A 19250-nucleotide genomic window follows, 5' to 3' on the forward strand; every position below is an offset into this window, starting at 1 on the left:
CATTGTTCCACATATGAATTAACATGCATTTTGTTGTATAAAAAAAAAACTTTCACATTTCCTCATAGTAAGTTTGAAGAGTTCAAGTTCTTTTGTCACAAAGTCTGTCATTTTCAGTCATCTGCCTCAACCATTTTGGCCCTTTCTCACCAAGCTGAATTTCTGCTTCTCCTCTGGCTCCATGCCTTGAATTTTGATCAATCACAGATTTCTCAGTTTCCTTTCAAGCTTTCCAAAGCTTACCTTGTCCATCAGTCATACCTCCTATTCACTTGAGCCATGAAGCATCCAAATTTCCTTCCTCGCTGTTTATTTATGCCAACTGACTTTCTTCTCAGAAACAGAACCTTTTTCTGAAAATCTGCCAACATTAATTCTCTCTATAAACCAATTATTTGTTTCTGTCCAATCCTTCACAAGTTGCACCCTTGTAGACTGTCTGATCTTTACTAACATTAATGAACACATAAGATACTGCTCAGGGTCATATTAATGTTTCACAAAAATTCTTCCCATAAAACTTCTAACCCTGCCACAAACCAAAATACTTTTCATCAATGGCAGTGGTAACTTGCTACATCAGAAATTGAAGGCCCCCTTTCTCATCCTTCAACTTCCTCCAGCTGTTGACATGATTGACCAGTCCAACCTCAACTTTTGCCCATAATCATACAACTGAATGAGACCTTAGTTGCTTGGCACCCTCTTAACTGTCGAGGCATACCAAGGAATTATCTTGTCTTCCCCTTACTACAGAACCACGTCCAATGCTCTCTAAGTATCTATCTGTGACACTCACCCACTTCTCACTCATTTACCGTTTCTCAACAACATCACCCCATATAACAGAGGCAGATTTAATCATTCATGCTATCACCCAACTCCACTGTACCACTCTCCCTCAATCCCTTCTCCGCCACTAGGATTTGCTTGACCATCAGCAGCCATGAAGCAGAACGTTCCTCCATCTAAACTTCAGGAAGACTCTGTTGACAGTGCACAGACTGCTCAATTCCATTCTCACGTCAGGAAATCCAACTCTTCTCCCCACCCGCACCCCCCCCCCCCAAGGGAATGTACGTAATTGCATCAGACTGTTCACTACATTGGTCCTATGGTGGCCACAAAATCAAACAACCAGGCAATCAAAAGGGTTACTCAATCGCCTTTGCAATATTGCAGCGCAATCCATGCCATTCTATCTCCTTTATTCCAAGCAGTATAAATGTGAGATCACCTAATGTTCTGATATCAGAGTGCTAAATTGCTCCAAACATTACTAGATTTTCACCCACTGTTGCTGAGCCACAAAGGTATCAATTTATGCTGGGACTTGATTTCAAAATTCTCATTCTTGGCTACAACCTTATCATTACCCAGATCTCTCATTTTCTGTAATCCCACAATACGCCACATGTCCATGCTTTTCCAAATTCTTGCTCTGGCAGGAATTCCATTCTTCAAACTTTCTACAGATCTTTCCTCATTTAATACCTCTCTGTTCAGCTGATCATGTGGTCAAATACCCCAACCCAGTTTGTGGGGTTGTTCATTTTATACATTATTTAGTAATACCTTCATGTTTTACTGGATATTTTATAAGAATCTTGTTTTTTATGATTTATCATTCAAGGATATTGACTCTAGATATCTAGCAAAATGAAGATACATTAAACATCTTTCAATAACCCTGAAAGGGAAATACTTCAAAATTTATACAAATATAAAAATTGAAACGTTAATCAGACTATAAAGACAAAGGAGCAGAATTAGGTCATTGACCCATCGAGTCTGCTCTGCCATTTCATCATAGCAAATACATTTCCCTCTCAATGTCATTCTTCTGCCTGCACCCCAAAATCTTTCCCACCCTGACTAATTAAAAATCTATCAACCCCCAGCTTAAATACACCTAGTGACCTGGAATCCACAGCAACCTATGGCAATGAGTTTCACAGATTCACCACCCTCTAGCTAAAGAAATTCCTCCTCATCACAGTTCTAAAATGGACAGCCCTCCATTCTAAAGCGTGGCCTCTTGTCCAGACTTGCCCACCATAGAAAACATCCTTTCCACATCCACTCTATCTCACACTTTCAACATTTGATAGGTTTCACTGAGATCCCCTACATTCTTCTAAATTCCAGCAAGTGAAGTCCCAGAGCCATCAATCATTCCTCATACGATAAACCTTTCATTCCCGGAATAACTCTCATGAACCTCCTCTGAATCCTCTCCAATGTCAGCAGGTCCTCTCATAAATAAGGGGCCCAAACTTCTCACAGTACTCCAGGTGAGGCCTCACCATAGCCTTATAAAAGCCTCAGTATTACATCCTTGTTTTAGATTCTGGTCCTCTCAAAATGAATGCTAACAATATATTTGTCTTCCTCACCACCTACCCAACCTGCAAATCAACCCTGAGGGAATCCTGCACGAGGACTCCCAAGTCTCTCTGCACATCTGATTTTTGAATTTTCTTCCCCTTTAGAAAATAGTCTATTATTTTATTCCTTCCACCAAAACGCATGACCATACACTTCCCGACACTGTATTCCATTATTCCATTTCTTACTTCTTTGCCCATTCTCCTCATCTGTCCCCAAGTCAGAATCATATTTATTATCAGTGGCATATGACGTGAAATTTGTTAATGTTATGGCAGCAATGAAACAGATGATAAATAAATATAGAGAAAAAACTGTAACTGCATTAAGTATATATATGTCTTTTAAATTGTCAGGGTAGAGTAAGCAGTGCAAAAAAAAAATAAAAAGGTCATGAGGTAGTGGAAATCAAGTAGCAGAGGGGAAGAAGCTGTTCCTGAATTGCTGAATGTTTGCCTTCAAGCTTCCGTACCTCCTTCCTGATGGTAACAATAAGAAGACGGCATGTCTTGGGTAGTGGAAGTCCTTAATGGATGGATGCTACCTTCCTAAGGCACCACTCCTTAAAGATGTCTTGGATACTAGGGATGCTCATACGCTTCTGCAACCTCCCTGCTTCCTCAAAACTACCTGTGCCTCCAACTATCTTCGTATCATTGGCAAACTTGGTCACAAAGCTATCAATTCCTTCATCCAAATCACCAACAAGTAATGTAAAAAGATGCGGTCCCAACACAGACCCCTGTGGAACACTACTGGTCACGAGCAGCCAATCAGAAAAGGTTCCCTTTACTCCCATGCTTTGCCTCCCACCAATCAGCCTCTGCTCTATCCATGCTGGTATCTTTCCTGAAATACCATGGGCTCACAACTTGTTAAGCAGCCTCACACGTGGCACCTTGTCAAAGGCTTTCTGAAAATCCAAGTACACAACTTCCACCAATTCTCCTTTGTCTATCCTGCTTGTTATTTTCTCAAAGAATTTTAACAAATTTGGCAGGCAAGATTTTCCCTTTAGGAAACTTTATTGACTATAGCCTATTTTATCACGTGCCTCCAAGTACCCCGAAACCACATCCTTAACAACTGACTCCAATATTTTCCCAACCACTGAAGTCAGACTATAATTTCCTTTCATCTGCCTTTCTCCCTGGTTGGATTGACATTTATAATTTTCCAGTTGTCTGGAAAGATTATTTCCAATGCCTTCAGAATCTCTTCAGGTACTTCATTCAGAATCTTGGGGTGCAGTCCATCTAGTCCAGGTGACTTACCTAGCTTCAGACTTTTCAGTTTCCCAAGCATCTTCTTCTTAGTAATAGCAACTACACTCATCTCTGCTCCCTGATACCCTTGAACTTCCACCATACTGCTTGTGTCTTCCACAGTGAACACTGATGCAAATTGCTAATTCAGTTCATCCGCTATTTCCTTGTCCCACATTAATATCTCTCCAGCATCATTTTCCAGTGGTCCAATATTTACTCTTGCCTGTCTTACTCTTCATATATCTGAAAAAAAAACAACTTTTGGTATCCTCTTTGATATGGTTGGCTAGCTTAACTTCATATTTCATCTTTTTGTCCCTTGTGGTTTTTCAGTGGCCTTCTGTGGGTTTTTAAAAGTTCTTGTAACTTCCCACTAATTTTTACTCTACCTTATGCCCTCTCTTTTGCTTTATGCAGGCTTTGACTTCCCTCGTCAAACACAATTGTGTCATCCTGCTATTAGAATACTACTTCTTTGGGATGTGTCTATCCTGCACCTTCGGAAATGCTTCCATAAACTCCAGCCATTGCTGACCTGCTGTCATTCCTGCTAATGTCCCTTGCCAATCAACTTTGGCCAGTTCCTCTCTCTTGCCTCTGTAATTTTCCTTACTCTTCTGTAATATTGATACCCCTGACCTTAGTTTCCCCCACTCAAATTGCAGAATGAATTTTATCAAACTATGATCTCTGCCTCCAGTGGGTTCCTTTACCTTAAGCTCCCTAATCAAAACTGGTTCATTATACAACACCAAAACAGAATAGCTGATCCCCCAGTGTGCTCAACCACAACCTGCTCTAAAAAGCCATCTTGTATTGTAGGCATTCAATAAATTCTCTATCTTGGGCTTCAGCACCAACCTGATTTTCCCAATCTACCTGAATATCAAAAACCCCAAAGACTACTGTAACATTGCTCTTTAACAAACCTTCTCTAATTCCCATTGTAATTTGTAGCCCATATCCTGTATTTAACTCCCATCAGGGCCTTTTTATCCTTTCAGTTTCTTAATCTACCCACAAGGATTCTACACCTTCTGACCCTATGCCACCTCTTTCGAAGGATTTTATTTTATTTTTAACTAGCAGAGTCACACAATCCTCTCTGCCTACCTGCCTGTCCTTTTGATACAATGTGTATCCTTGGATGTTAGGCTCCCAATATAATCTTCTTTTAGCCATGACTCAGTGACGTCTACAACGTCATACTTGCCAATCTCTAACTGCAGTACAAAATACCTACTTATTTTGTATACTGCGCGTATTCAAATATAAAACCTTCAATCTTGCATCCAACACCCTTTTCAATCTTGTCCTCCTTTTACACTTAATCTCATTCCACTGACATCAATGTTGCCCTGTCATCTGCCTGTCCTTCCTGACAGTCTCACTACACACTGCCTCTGCTTGTAAACAAACAGCCCTCTCACTCTGGTTCCCATGCCCCTGACAAATTAGTTTAAACCCTCCCCAACAACTCTAGTAAACTTGCCCACAAGGAGATTGGCCCCCTCAGGTTCAGACCCTATAGACTTCAAAGCAGCAAGGTTGCTGTAAGAGTGGAGCAGTCTAGCTCTCACTGTTGGATGATGAGATGCATTATTACTGGCCAATGTACAAGCTACCAGAAGGAGTCTACACTACTTGAGTTTGACTTAAAGGGGTGCATCAAGGCTGCAGCAGGCTCCTGTATTCATGCAAAATAATATTTTTTTAGAAATATTTGGTGACAGCCCAATTTGAGAAACAGTGTGTTCCCAGAATTCAAAGCTGCACAATGTTCTTGGTGGAAAGGTGCAGAGTGATGAAATATCTGATGTCTACCTGAGCCAGGAAGCCTTCCAAACAGATCTACAGTAACAGAAGTAGATAGTCACAAAGCTGAATGCCAGCGTCCAACTCCAATGAGGCAAGAAGTTCAGTGAACTTACTCACACAATTATGGTCAGTGAAAATCTTTACAAAAACCTTTTCCAACAAAAGTTGCCGCGAGCACTACTCAGTTAATCACATACACTCATTAATCTAAACAAAAAAAATTGTGCATCAAAAGCAAACAAGCAAATGCTTCACCTTACCCTCACACCCTGACAATTCCTGCAAGCAATATTTCACAGTTACCACAACGGGGATAGCTTTTTAACCATGATAGCAAATGGACTGAGACCCTTCAATTTCTTTCTTGAAGGTTAAGTAATAAATGACTGAATCCTCATTCTATATTCCTGCTCTCATATTGTACATCTGCCTCACCCTGCATTCCTTTGATTTACAAGCTACAATTTACAGGACCACTGCCCCTTCTCCAAAGGAAATAACTTAAAACTGCAACTTGGCTAGGTGTAGAAGCAAGAAGATTATTTTGATGACTGGACAATCACTTAGTTGAATACCTATAACTCTCCAGCTCAGGTGATGACACTGGACCATAATTGAGAATATTGCAACACAGTGAGACTCAACTCATGCTGGGCATGAAGCTAAGCTCCAGCAAGAATGCAGCACCTTGCTGGAAGGTGACATTGCAAACACATTTTGCTGCCAAGAAACTTTTTAGAAGACTTCAATGAAGCAGGCTTCAGGGGGTGGCTAAGGGTGCACAAAAGGAAGTCTTGATATTTTGGGAAGCCTTGCCAGAAAACCTGCGTGCAATGTTCAGGAACATTGCAGAGACTGGCATCAAGTTTGCCCAAATGAGTGTCACCACTGGACACCTTACTACTCTATCCCCATGTGTCACTAGTTTCAGGGAGCTATGCACTTGTACCCCAAGGTGTCTTTGTACAGTAATGCTCCTAAGATCCTTGCCATGTATTCTAAATATCCTAACAGAATTTCACTTCCCAAAAAAAGTAAACTCACAATTGTCTGGATTAAAACTTATCTGCCATTGTGCTGCTTAACTTTCCATCTGACATTTGTCATGCTGTATCCCCAGACAGCCTCAGAACATAGAACAGTTCAGAATTGGCAGAAAAAACAGAAACACCTCCTTTTCCCTTGGAGAGAGAGAATCTGCGGTATGTTGAATGCCGGATGAAACGTGAAGCCTTTGGGGGTAACTGCAAGTCTGCATCTTTGCTATTGCTTTGCTCACGCTGGGTGCTCAGTGGTGGTACTGATGCTTGCTTTTTTTTTGCTGGTGGAAGGAGGGGGGATTGTTGTTCGTTGCCACTTACACGTGGGAGGAAGGGGAGCTGGGGGGGACTTTGGGGTTCTTATGTTTATCTGTCGTTCATTCTTTGGGGCACTTCTCTGTTTTTGTGGATGTTGGTGAAGGAAAAGCGTTTCTGGATGTATATTGTATAAATTTCTCTGGCATTACATTGGACCTTTGAACCTTTCACCCCCACAATGTTGTATCAACCTTGAATCTGCTTTGCCATCCGCCACTTCACCAGTTTGTATGTCATTTACAGACTTACTGATCAGGCCAGCTATGTTCTCATTCCATGTAATTACATATATCATAAACAACAAACATTTCAGCACCAATTCCTGCTGTACACCACTTGTTACTTAAATTTAATCAAAGCACAAAGATAGATGATTGCACTTGTTGAAGGCAAATCAATTCAGCTCATTTACAGTGCATCAAGTTTCTGCAGTGCCCAAAGCCCAACATCTTCAATAATTTCATCACTGAACTTCCTTCTACCAAAGCTGTTTGCTGGTGATTAGGCAATTCCAAACAACATTCAGTTTTTGGTTTATATATTTTATTTATTTAAAAATAGAGCATGAAACAGGCACTTAAGGCCCAACGAGCTCCACCACCCAGCAAACCACTTTTTAACCCCAGCCTAATCACAGGACAATTTGCAATGACCATTAACCTGCTAACTGGTATGTATTTGGGCTGTGGGAAGAAACCAAAGCATCTGAAGCAAACCCACGTGGTCACGGGGAAAATATACAAACTCCTTGCAGACGGTGCTAGAATTGAATCCTGAAATCTGAATGCTCCAAGCAGTAATAGCGTGGCACTGACCATCATTTGGCAAATAATATTTGTGCTGCACGAGAGTGAGACAATGGCCAGATCCAAGATAAGGTCTCACCATATCCCAAGGCATTAAAATAGTTAATTCAAACATGTGCAAAACCCATTCCTGAGAGATTGGGAACTGATAATTGAGTGGAATTAGAGCATGAAGTTTTGCATATCACTTATATTATCCCGCTCAGAACTTTCTCATGTATTCCAGAAAGCTCAACCTGTTTCATTTGATGTGCATTGAAATTATTAACTCATGCACATTTTCTTATTGCTGAAGTTTTTATCCTGTTGCAATGATTTTCTTTCATATGTTCCATCACAAAGACCACACAATGTCTGATTGCCTGCACAGTCCCTGCTTGTACTGACAACAAGATTCACTCAAATGTCCATCAGACCATCTGCAGTTACCTGGAGACAGAGTAACAAATATCAATGAGCCAACCTCCTTTGAAAATTTCAGATCCCCTCTATTCTTCGGAGATGGTTGGCATTCAAAACGAAAATTTATTGCCCTGGAATATCTCAGTGGATTATTCTTTCAGCCACAATGTGGAATATTTGCATAGTAATGAGATTATTAGTACTTTATACTGCCAATTTATATAACAGTTTTCTTTTATATTACAGTTGCATTAAAATTTAATTAAAACTTGAACCAACTGGCCAGGCAACTGTCAAAATATATGGCAAGTAGCCATCTTTTGATGCTTCACCATTAATGAGAATGGCAATATTATTCTTCTGCCAGAGCAAAAGCAGAACTCACTTAAGATTTTATTGTCTCTTTGAAAGTTATAATGCCACCTTGTCAACATCTCAGCATGTTCTTCCTCTGTATCATAATAATCCCTGACCCATCAGAAAGTTCCAAACCTCATGTACCAAAGAGTTCCTATTTATAACTACAGAACTCTTTTGTTCTGCCTTTGGAGAACACATTGGTTACTTCATTCTTGAATGAAGCTACTTTGACAATCTCAAATGAATGCAAAAGACACCATGGAAAAGGTGGCAATTGAAACATCTAGTTAAAGAATGGCAATACTGTATCAGTAAAACACTGAAATCTCTGCTACAGCAATAGTGTACTATGGCACTATCACCCTGAGTCTGGTAATAGAGACTTGCCCTCCAGAATAAGTTTTGCATCTGGCTCAGCTATTTTAATGATGTAAAAAAGAATGTTATCTGCTCGGCATTATAGAGAACCTTTCAGGCATGCTCTGTTCACCAAGAGAGGAGCAAATTGGTGCATCACTTCTAAGTTCATCTACTCCCTCCTGTAAGCATTGTGATGCAAAGTTGTTGCCAACTTTTCATTAGTACACAGTTTGGATTTTATTTGGACCAAGCCACACCTGACCTGATCAGAACCTGGTCCAAATGTTGATCAAAGAGATGAACTTCATAGATAATGTAGAAGTGACTACACTTAACACGAGGGCAACACTTTACTGATTGTGGCATCAAGGAGAAATGATTGACTATGTCTATTGTTCATATGAGAAAGCAATCCGCAGAAGAAGCAAGAGAGTAGCAGTTGTTAGAGGTCAACAATTTCAGCCCCAGGTCATCATCATTTGCAGGCTTTCATCAGGCTGTGTGTCCTCAGCCTAACCACCTTCAGCTGATTCATCAATGACCTTCCTGGAGATGCTCGCTGATGACTAAACAGGCAGAGTTATCAGTCATTCCATACCTGCTGAGTTGTGATGATTCTATTCAGAACTCAGCAAATGAAACAGCCCAAGACATAGGAGCAGAATTAGGCCATTTGGCCCATCGAGTCTTTTACGCCTTTCAATCATGGCTGATCCTTTTTCTCCACTCCTCAATCTCACTCCCTGGCCTTCTCGCCGTAACCTTTGATGCTGTGACCAATCAAGAACCTATTGCGCTCTGCCTTAAATACATCCAACAACCTGGCCTCCACAGCTGCCTGTGGTAATAAATTCCACAAATTCACTCTGGCTAAAGAAATTTCTCTGCATCTCTTGTCTTAAGTGGGTGTCCCTCTATCCTGAGGTTATGTCCTCTTGTCCTAGACTACCCCACCGTGAGAAACATCTTTTCCACATCTACTCTGTCTAGGTCTTTCAACATTCAAAAGGTTTCAATGTGATTACCCCTCATCCTTCTAAATTCCAGTGAGTTCAGACCCAGAGCTATCAAACGTTCCTCGTATGATGACCCTTTCACTCCTGGAATCATCTTTGTGAACCTCCTGTGAACCCTCTCCAATGCCAGCACATCTTTTCTTAGATGAGGAGCCCAATACTCAAGGTGAGGCTCTTATATTTTAGACCTCTTGAAATGAATGCTAACATTGCATTTGCCTTCCTCACCACTGACATTACCTGCAAGTTAACCTTTAGGGTGTTCTGCACAAGGACTCCCAAGACCCTTTGCATCTCAGATTTTTTGGATTTTTCCTCCTGTTTAGAAAATAGTCTGCACATTTATTTCTGCAATCAAAGCACATGACCATGCATTTTCCAACATTGTATTTAATTTGCCATTCTCCTAATCTGTCTAAGTCCTTCTACAGCTTACCTATTTCCTCAACACTACCTGCCTCTCCACCAATCTTTGTACCATCTGTAAACTTGGCAACAAAGCCATCTATTCCATCATCTGAACCATTGATATACAGCATAAGAAAAAGTGGTCCCAACACAAACCCCTGCTGAACACCACTAGTCACTGGCAGCCAAACAGAAAAGGATCTTTTTATTCCCACTCGCTGCTTCCTACCAATCAGCCAATGCTCTAACCATGCCAGTAACTTTCCTGTAATACCATGGGCTCTAACTTGGTAAGCAGCCTCATGTGTGGCACTTTGTCAAAGGCCTTCTGAAAGTTCAAATATACAACATCCACTGCATTGCTTTTATCTATCCTACTTATAATCTTCTCAAAGAATTCCAAAAAGTTTGTCAGGCAACAGTTTCCCTTAAGGAAACCACGCTGACTTTGTCCTAAATGTCCTGTGTCACCATGTACTCCAAACTTTATCCTTAACAATTGACTCCAACATCTTCTCAACCAGAGGTCAGGCTAACTGGTCTATAATTTCCTTTCTGCTGCCTTCCTCCTTTCTTAAAGAATGAAGTGACACTTGTAATTTTCCAGTCCTCTGGCATCATGTCAGAGCCGAATGAGTTTCTAAAGATCATTATTAATGCCTCCACAATCTCTACTGCTACCTCTTTCAGAACCTTAGGGTGCAGTTCATCTGGTCTGGGTGATTTATGTACCCATAGGTCTTTCAGCTTTTTGAGCACCTTCTCCCTTGTAATGGTAACTGCACTTACTTCTCTTCCCTCACACCCTTTAACATCTGGCACACTGCTAATGTCTTCCACAGTGAAGACTGATGCAAAATACTCATTTAGTTCATCTGCCATCTCCTTGTCCCCGGCTGTTATTTCTCTGGCCTCATTTTCTAGCAGTCCTATATCCACTCTCATCTCTCTTTTATTTTTTACATACTTGAAAAAGAGCTTTTACTATCCTTTTTGATATTGCTTGCTAGTTTGCTTTCATATTTCATCTTTCCCTCCTAATCATTCTTTTAGTTGCTCTCTGTAGGGTTTTAAAAGCTTCCCAGTCCTCCGTCCTCCCACTAATTTTTGCTTTGCCGTATGCCTTCTCTCTTTGACTTTTACATTAGCTTTGAGTTCCCTTGTCAGCTGCGGTTGTACTGTTTTGCCTTTTGAGTATTTCCTTGTTTTTGGAATACATCTATCCTGCACCTTCCTCATTTTTCCCAGAAACTCACACCATTGCTGCTTTGGGGTCATCCCTGCCAGCATCGCCTTCCGATTTACTTTGGCCAACTCCTTTCTCATACCACTGTACTCAAATACTGCTACAACAGACTTTATTTTCTCCCTATCAAATTTCAAGTTGAACTCAATCATATTATGATCACTGCCTTAAGCTCCCTTATCACCTCCGGTTCATTACATAACACATAATAGCTGATCTCTCAGTAGGCCCAACGACAAACTGCTCTAAAAAGCCAGCTTGTAGGGATTCAACAAACTCAGTCTCTTCAGTTACACTACCAACCTGATTTTCCCAATATATTTGAATGTTGAAATCTCCCATGACTATCATAACATTGTCCCTTTGACTCACTTTTCTCTTTCCTGTTGTAATCTGTGGTTCACATCCCAGCTACTGTTGGGGGGCCTGTATCTAACTACCATCAGTTTCCTTTTACCCTTGCAGTTTCTTAACTCAAAGCACATAGTATCTGGCAAACTGGATTTCATTCAGCACAAGCTGATAATTGACTTCTGACACTTGCGCCACCCAGTGACAAACACTTACCGTCTGTAATGTGGAATCGTCTGATCACTAACTCAATTGCTCTATCACATTACTATCACTGAGAAAGTCACTATGCCACCATCATTATTGACCAGAATCTTACATGAATTAGCTGTGTAGATGCTATAAATTGGGTATTCAATAGGAATTGACTCACTTCTTTACATCTCAATCCCCTTCCATCATTTAGAAAGCACAAAGTCAGAAGTGTGAGTGAATATGCTTCGCCTCCCTAATTGAGTGCAGCTCCCAAAGCTACTTAAGAAGTTTGAAACCATCCAGAAGCAAACAGCCTCTTTGAATCTCACTCCCTCAAGCATACTGGATATTCCTTTCTTCTCTTACCGCTGAAGAGTGGCTGCAGTATGCATCATTTACAAAAGACAATGCAAATACTCACCTGGACACAGACAACATCTCTCAAACCCACAATGTCAATCATCAAGCAAGGCAAAAGCAGCTGCATTTATCCCTCCCAGATGTCTACCATCCTTTGAATAGAAGTATATCATTGACCCTTCATTGCCACTGAACAAAATCAGAACCAGAATCAGGTTTATTATCACCGGCATGTGACATGAAACTTGTTTACTTAGCAATACATCATATAGAAGAAAGAAAAAAATAAAAATAATAATAAATCAATCAATTACAGTATATGTATATTGAATAGATTTTAAAAGGTACAAAAAAAACCAGTAATACTATATATTTAAAAAAAAGTGAGGTAGTGTCCAAGGGTTCAACGTCCGTTTAGGAATCAGATGGCAGAGGGGAAGAAGCTGTTCCTGAGTCGCTGACTGTATGCCTTCAAGCATCTGTACCTCCTGCCTTATGGGAACAGTGAGAAAAAGGCATGCCCTGGGTGCTGGAGGTCCTTAATAATGGAAACTGCCTTTCTGAGACACCGCTCCCTGAAGATGTCCTGGGTACTTTGTAGGCTAGTGCCCAAGATGGAACTGAATAGATTTACAACCTTTTACAGTGGGAGCACCCTCATCTTCAGGGCCACATGTGTGAAAGCCGCAGCACCTCATCACCTTCTCTAAAGGAGTTTAAATGGACTTTCTCAGCAAACTCTGATCACCCTCAAAAACAATAAATAAATACACTCAAACGGGATTATCTTGACCAAAGAAGATCAATTTTGCTCTGTCAAGTCAAATGCAACAGCAAGACATAAAGATTTTGTTTAAGAGTAATTGAATACACTTCATCAGCATAAATTTCTTTTTATCATGAGGATATTGTCCTTTGACAACAAATGAACTCAACCCCAATGTGCTTAAGCAGTAATTATGATGCAGTAAAGGGTTTTAGTTGTCAGTGGGAATGGAGAGAGAGAGAACTCAAAGAACACACCACGCATTCTCTCCAAACTAATTACATTTTCTCTCTCTCCTAAAATAACAAATTTCTATTTGGAATAACATCTTCAACCATCCCCTCTTCCAAGCTATTTATTTTACAAGCCTAACTGACAGGAAGATCCAAATTTGCAAACAGAGGAAGCAAAACAAAAATCTTCTGCTTTTTAAGAAAGGTGCTGAGAAAAATTATTCTTGTGTCAGCCAAGTGAATTGGAGGCACAACATCCATATGATTCACATTTTAGTTTCCGCCCTCTGCTCTCAGTAAAAACCCTCTCTAGATTACTTCTGCAATTTTATGTCTTTTTATTCTTTTATTTACAACACTGATTTCACAGCTACTAACTGGCTTTGAATTCGTAGTTCTGTTGTTTTCAGACCTGTGCAGATTTACTGGGGTATTTCAATAACAATCCTTCCACCATTCACTGCTATCCTTCCACCAGTCCAAGAATGTAATATTGGTTGAACCTGAATCATACTGACCCTAGATGTGTGTTGCTCATTGGAGACAGCCATCTCACCATTACCCATGCATTGCTGATTCACTTGGCTGTTACCCAGAGATGGCTAACGAGCCATAGTTGTTCCGAGCCACTGTGAGTGGGTTACACTTAATTGTGGCATGAAAACTATGAAGGTCCACTTTGTCATGAACTAGAAATCATCAGCCATCATTCACCAGCTTCTAAAATAAGTGCCAAAATATAAGCCTGTGAAACAGTAGACAGCTTTCAAGTCTGCGGTGTCACAGATGAGTGACCATAACCTACTGGATAACAAAAAAGCTTTCAAATTTGCTGAAATATACCTGGTAATTTCTGTGCTACAAGCAACTGTGTTCTTTGATAATGAGATAGAGTAAGTAGTGCAGCTAAAAGAACTGCTGCCTCTAAATCTTGTATGCTGTCTGCCTGAAGCTTTGCACGTTCTCCTTGTAACAATGGATTTCCTCTAATGATGCGGTTGGGTAGGCAAAATGGTCACAGCAAAGAGTGCAGGTGAGTGGTAGAATCTGGGGAGTGGCTATGACAAAGTAGTGAGATTAAAAAAAGGTTTTTAAGATAGTAGAGTAAATGGGTGTTCATGATCAGTAGCATGAAGAGCCTATTTCCATAATTCTATGACTTGAGAGCATTTCAAGGTGATAACTCATTTTCAAGGCACAGAAACGCATCCATCTTGCCATATAAAGTATGGCAGAAGACACTGAGTGCCTGCATTGTAGCATTACTGGGCAGAGAGATTACCTTCAGTGGAGGCAAAAATGAGCACTACATTCTTCTCTATACACTATTCCCATTCGGAATTAGTTTCTGAGTATATAGATATCACACTGCTTTTGGATACGCAATAGCCATCCAAAGGAAGCAGGCAAAAAGCACAATGTGAAACTCTCAAGGTGTTCAGTAAAAAAACAGGAAAGATAACTTCCAACTTTTAACATTAAAACTGGTAAATTACAGTAATTGCTCAGTCCTCTATCGCTCATAACTACAATCCAGGCACAACTTCCTCTGCCATATGTTAGTGTACATGTTTCTATCAACTTTTCAGCATGATATTTATTTAAAACATATTGTTCTGCTCCAATTATTCTTAATGGATAAAATATTAAATATATAACATTAGCTTACATAAAACATTGCACATTCTGGAACCAAAAATCAAGATTTCCATCTCCCTTCTTTACTCAATCCCCACATTAAGTTCATATTTCTACGAGGGGTGATTGATAAGTTTGTGGCCTAAGTTAGAAGGCATCAATTTTAGAAAACCTAGCACATTTATTTTTCAACATAATCCCCTTCTACATGTACACACTTAGTCTAGCGGTCGTGGAGCATACGGATCCCTTCTTTGTAGAAGTGGTCCACGCAGGGTGATTGATAAGTTTGTGGCCTAAGGTGGAAGGAGATGAGTTATTAACTTCAAACTTTCTGCATTATCACTCAAAGAGTTGAACTGTACGTGCATATAACGAGAGCATCTTGGACCTCCAGGTGGTCCACAGCAGTGGTGATTGATAAGTTCGTGGCTTAAGGTAGAAGGAGATGAGTTATACAGCTCTCGTTACATGCACGTGCAGTTCAACTCTTTGAGTGAAAAAGCAGGAAGTCTGAAGTCAATAACTCATCTCTTTCTACCTTAGGCCACGAACTTATCAGTCACTCAGATGCCGACTTCTACAAAGAAGGGATCTGTATACTCCACAGCAGCTGGACTAAGTGTGTAAATAGAGGAAAAATAAATGTACTAGGTTTTCTAAAATTGACTCCGTCTTCCTTAGGCCATGAACTTATCAATCACCCCTCGTAGGTTGATTGTAATTGTTATCTGCTCTGCAGGGTTCCAGATGATAACTGGTGTGCTCATTCACAACTTGGCCAGAATGATATCTGAAGCCACCATCATATCATTTTCTGAGGCTGGGATGCTAACAGTTGAATCGTGGAAATATGTCAACATTCACCTTCCTTCCTTACTATGAACCCTAGCATACTAAAGGAGAAATACTTCAGATGGCACAGCTTCCAAGTTCCACTGCGACTAAATCAAAACTTCAGCAGGAAGTTCTTAACTTTAATATATCTCTATTCAACTGGAAGGAAATCCCATCTTGCGATTTTTAAAAAAAAATTTCAAATTTAAACATTGCTCTGTTTTAAATAGAGTCGTTACTGCAGATTTTGCTACTGACAAGTACATAGTGAGAGGGTGAGCAATGAATCAGCTTTGAAGTGTCTGCTTGGAATAACATAATCCAAAAGTACCAGAGGTTCTATTAAATCAGATGAGCAGCAGCCACTACTGCAAAATGAATTTATTTTACTTGGAGAAATAAATATTAGTTTTATTATTAATTTTTAACTTTAATCATTGAAAGAACAATGTAAAAACAACTCTCCAGATACAGATCAGTGTGAAGCTTTTCTGCTTGGTACTCCAGCACGAAGCTCATCACCAAACAAAAAGACCCCTCTAAATTTGACTCTTTCTGTGCTGTCCAATTCGACACTGTGTTCCATAAAAATAAATTATTGAAAGAACAAAAGTTGCTTGCATTTCACCTTCCTCCATCACATTGTACAACAATGTACCAAGTTTAGATGTGTAGATTTTCTTTTTGATATTTGGCTTACAAACAACTACTGCATAGATCATTGGCTCTGGTGGAAGTATAAAGTACAAAGAATACAAAAATGTATAATACTCTGCTACTTCTAAACCAACATAGATTCAAAAAAAATTCTTCCCCAAACCATCCAATTGACGTGTTTTGGTATTGCTTGCCACTCCAGATTTGTGCACTGCCACCACTGCAGGGAACTCGATGAACCCCGACTGATCACTCCATTTTCCATACAACAACAGTAACTACTTTGCTGACTGAAAAGCATTTGGTATGCCTTTCCTTCTTTGCATTTGACACTATATATTTAACTGTTTGAAAATTAGCTAATATTTCTGAATCCCAAAACAGTCCAGGTTAAAAGGGACAATAGCAGTTGTCCAAAGTGAAGTTCCATAATTATGAACTCAGTGGATATGAATTTGGGTAAAATCATCACTGAAAAATTAGTGGACTATTCCTACAATCCACATTCCCCAAGTGGAGCGTTGCAGAAAGCAATTACTAAAATGTTTTTGTTTCGTGCATTCAAACTGCAGCTGATGTCCTGAAACACTCTACTCATATGCTTTAAATATGTCTCAGCTTTACAGCTAATGAAAAAACTATGCAATCCCAAGTAAGCACTTGAAGAACCACTCAATTAAATGCCAACAGTATCTGTTAAAACATAATTTCAGCTGCAAAGGTAAAAAGACAGAACTTTTTCAAAGACATTTATTGAAATTAATTAAATCAGCTTACCTTACTCCAGGCAACCTCAGTGTCTAAATTAGTAGGCATGCCTTCAACCGCTGATCTCCTTGTCAACTCTGCATCTGTTGCCGCCAGCCACTCTGTCAAAGCATTCACTTCTTTCCTCAGCTTCCGAGAAAATTTCAGAGACTTCTCCAATTCTTGCTTTCCTTCAGTTACCTGAGTAATGTTGGGGTGGTGGGGGGAAGGGGTAAGAGAAAGATTGTATTTAAACATTGCTGCTTTAATGGATGATCCACAGAGAAAATTGTCAAATTCAATCAACTAAACCATGCTATCTTCATTCATAATGAGAACTAGTGTGGTTAATTAAGCTGACATTTGAAGACGAACTGCAGAGGGAAAGGGAATCAAACAGAACATTCAGAGAGGTTCAAAGAGATGCTTGGAGACTGAAGGCCAGATATATTAACTAAGATCTATTCGGAAAACAAGAAGTCAAGATGGTAGGGGATTGGGAGGGTGGGAAAAAGGTGGAAGTCAGAAAAACTTTTGTGGGATTGGCAAGGGCTTAGCACAAGATGAGAGGAGCAAAAATCAGAAAATGGGCTCCTCAACTACCAAAAGCAGCTCAACTAAACTTATCACCTTTAAGTGCAACATAACTCAACACTGCCTCACTTTAAATGCCCCGCCCCATTAACTATTTGCTTCTGCACATGGTATACTTTTGTGCATTATTTCAGAACATACATTGAATAGTAATTGCTCTGACTGAGAATGACCTGCCTCCTCCACATGTATGGACTTCATGCACAGAAAGGACCAGCTGGAAGCTCACTGCTGATACACCATGTCCTCGATAAAGTTCCGTAATCCATCATATAATTATAAAATCTATCCCATATAATCCCTTGGCTATTATTTCCTTCCCATTATAATGATTTCATCAGGCTAACTATATATCTTCTAATTAACACGTTATCATGAAAATAACACTTCCCTTGCAAATAAGAGGGAACAAATATTAAACATGATGCTTTACTATTGCTTATTAGTTTCTACATGGATAACAGGAGACAATGTGAAGTACTGAGCAGAAAATTATTCATATTCTGGGAAAGAGAAGGACCACCTCCCATCTACCGCTCATATTAAATCCATCAAGCTAGATAATGAAGTTGATATTAAAATCTATTGGAAATACAACAGTAATTTTCACACCCCATCTTCTTTGAATATTGTTGGCATAGTTCCTTCAAACTGATATTGATTAAGTTATTAAAACTGCACTAGAATTAAGTCAAATGAGTGAAACACTGTACTTTGAAGGAACGACCCCTGCCATAAGTTGGAGACCATTTTACTTAAATATTTCTTGATAGTTTTGTGCAGAAAATACGATGTAAAACCTTACTGATGCCCATGTACATTAAAATGCAGTCATTAAAATGTTTTCAGGTCAAATTCTGTGGCAGTGGCTGGAAGGGGAGAAATAAGTGCTTGCTAATTTAGTCAAGTGGGTACCTGTGATACATGCTTCATGTGCAATCAAGTCCAACGAGATCATTGATAACAATGAACCAAAGATGCATCATATCATACGCATGGCAATGAAATTAGTGTAAAGTCATTGAAACTGGTTTCTAACTTTGCTCAAGGAGACCTTAACAGAAAACACAGAAGAAATGCATGGGATTCCCAAAGGGAATTCTTGAAGTATATTTGTCTGTGATCTCCCAGACCCTTTTAAATGAAGAACAATTCAACTATACCTCAATTATTCTTTAAGGGAGTTAGTGACAGGACAGGAAAGGGGTCTAATTCAATTTAAAATTCATCTATATTTTTCTTAGCGCTCAAGTTCACCAGCTTTCATTTGAAAAGGCTGATTAAGGATTAATATACTTACATGCGAGCTTTGAAATTAGCTGTACCTTAGGAATTTACCTCAGCCTCAACTTTCCAGCAACTCTTTCGCCCCCAACCCCCAATGAAGATTTCAACTGAATGCACCACACCGTAAGTGAGAGCAGCAAGGATCAAAGGCAGTT

At 39.8% G+C, this 19250-nt stretch overlaps 1 protein-coding gene across 12 annotated transcripts in view; it reads right to left on the reverse strand.

Moving 5' to 3' along the window:
• Positions 1 to 19250, reverse strand: part of dmd (dystrophin) — a 1961093-nt gene that overhangs the window by 1026541 nt on the left and 915302 nt on the right. For all 12 annotated transcript variants that reach the window (XM_072260552.1, XM_072260560.1, XM_072260554.1 and 9 more), the window contains one exon: positions 17245 to 17415. In XM_072260552.1, coding sequence (XP_072116653.1) covers positions 17245 to 17415 — 171 coding nt within the window. The remainder of the gene's footprint in view (positions 1 to 17244; positions 17416 to 19250) is intronic.

The sequence above is a fragment of the Mobula birostris genome, chromosome 6 (assembly GCF_030028105.1).
Source record: "Mobula birostris isolate sMobBir1 chromosome 6, sMobBir1.hap1, whole genome shotgun sequence".
NCBI lineage: Eukaryota > Metazoa > Chordata > Chondrichthyes > Myliobatiformes > Myliobatidae > Mobula > Mobula birostris.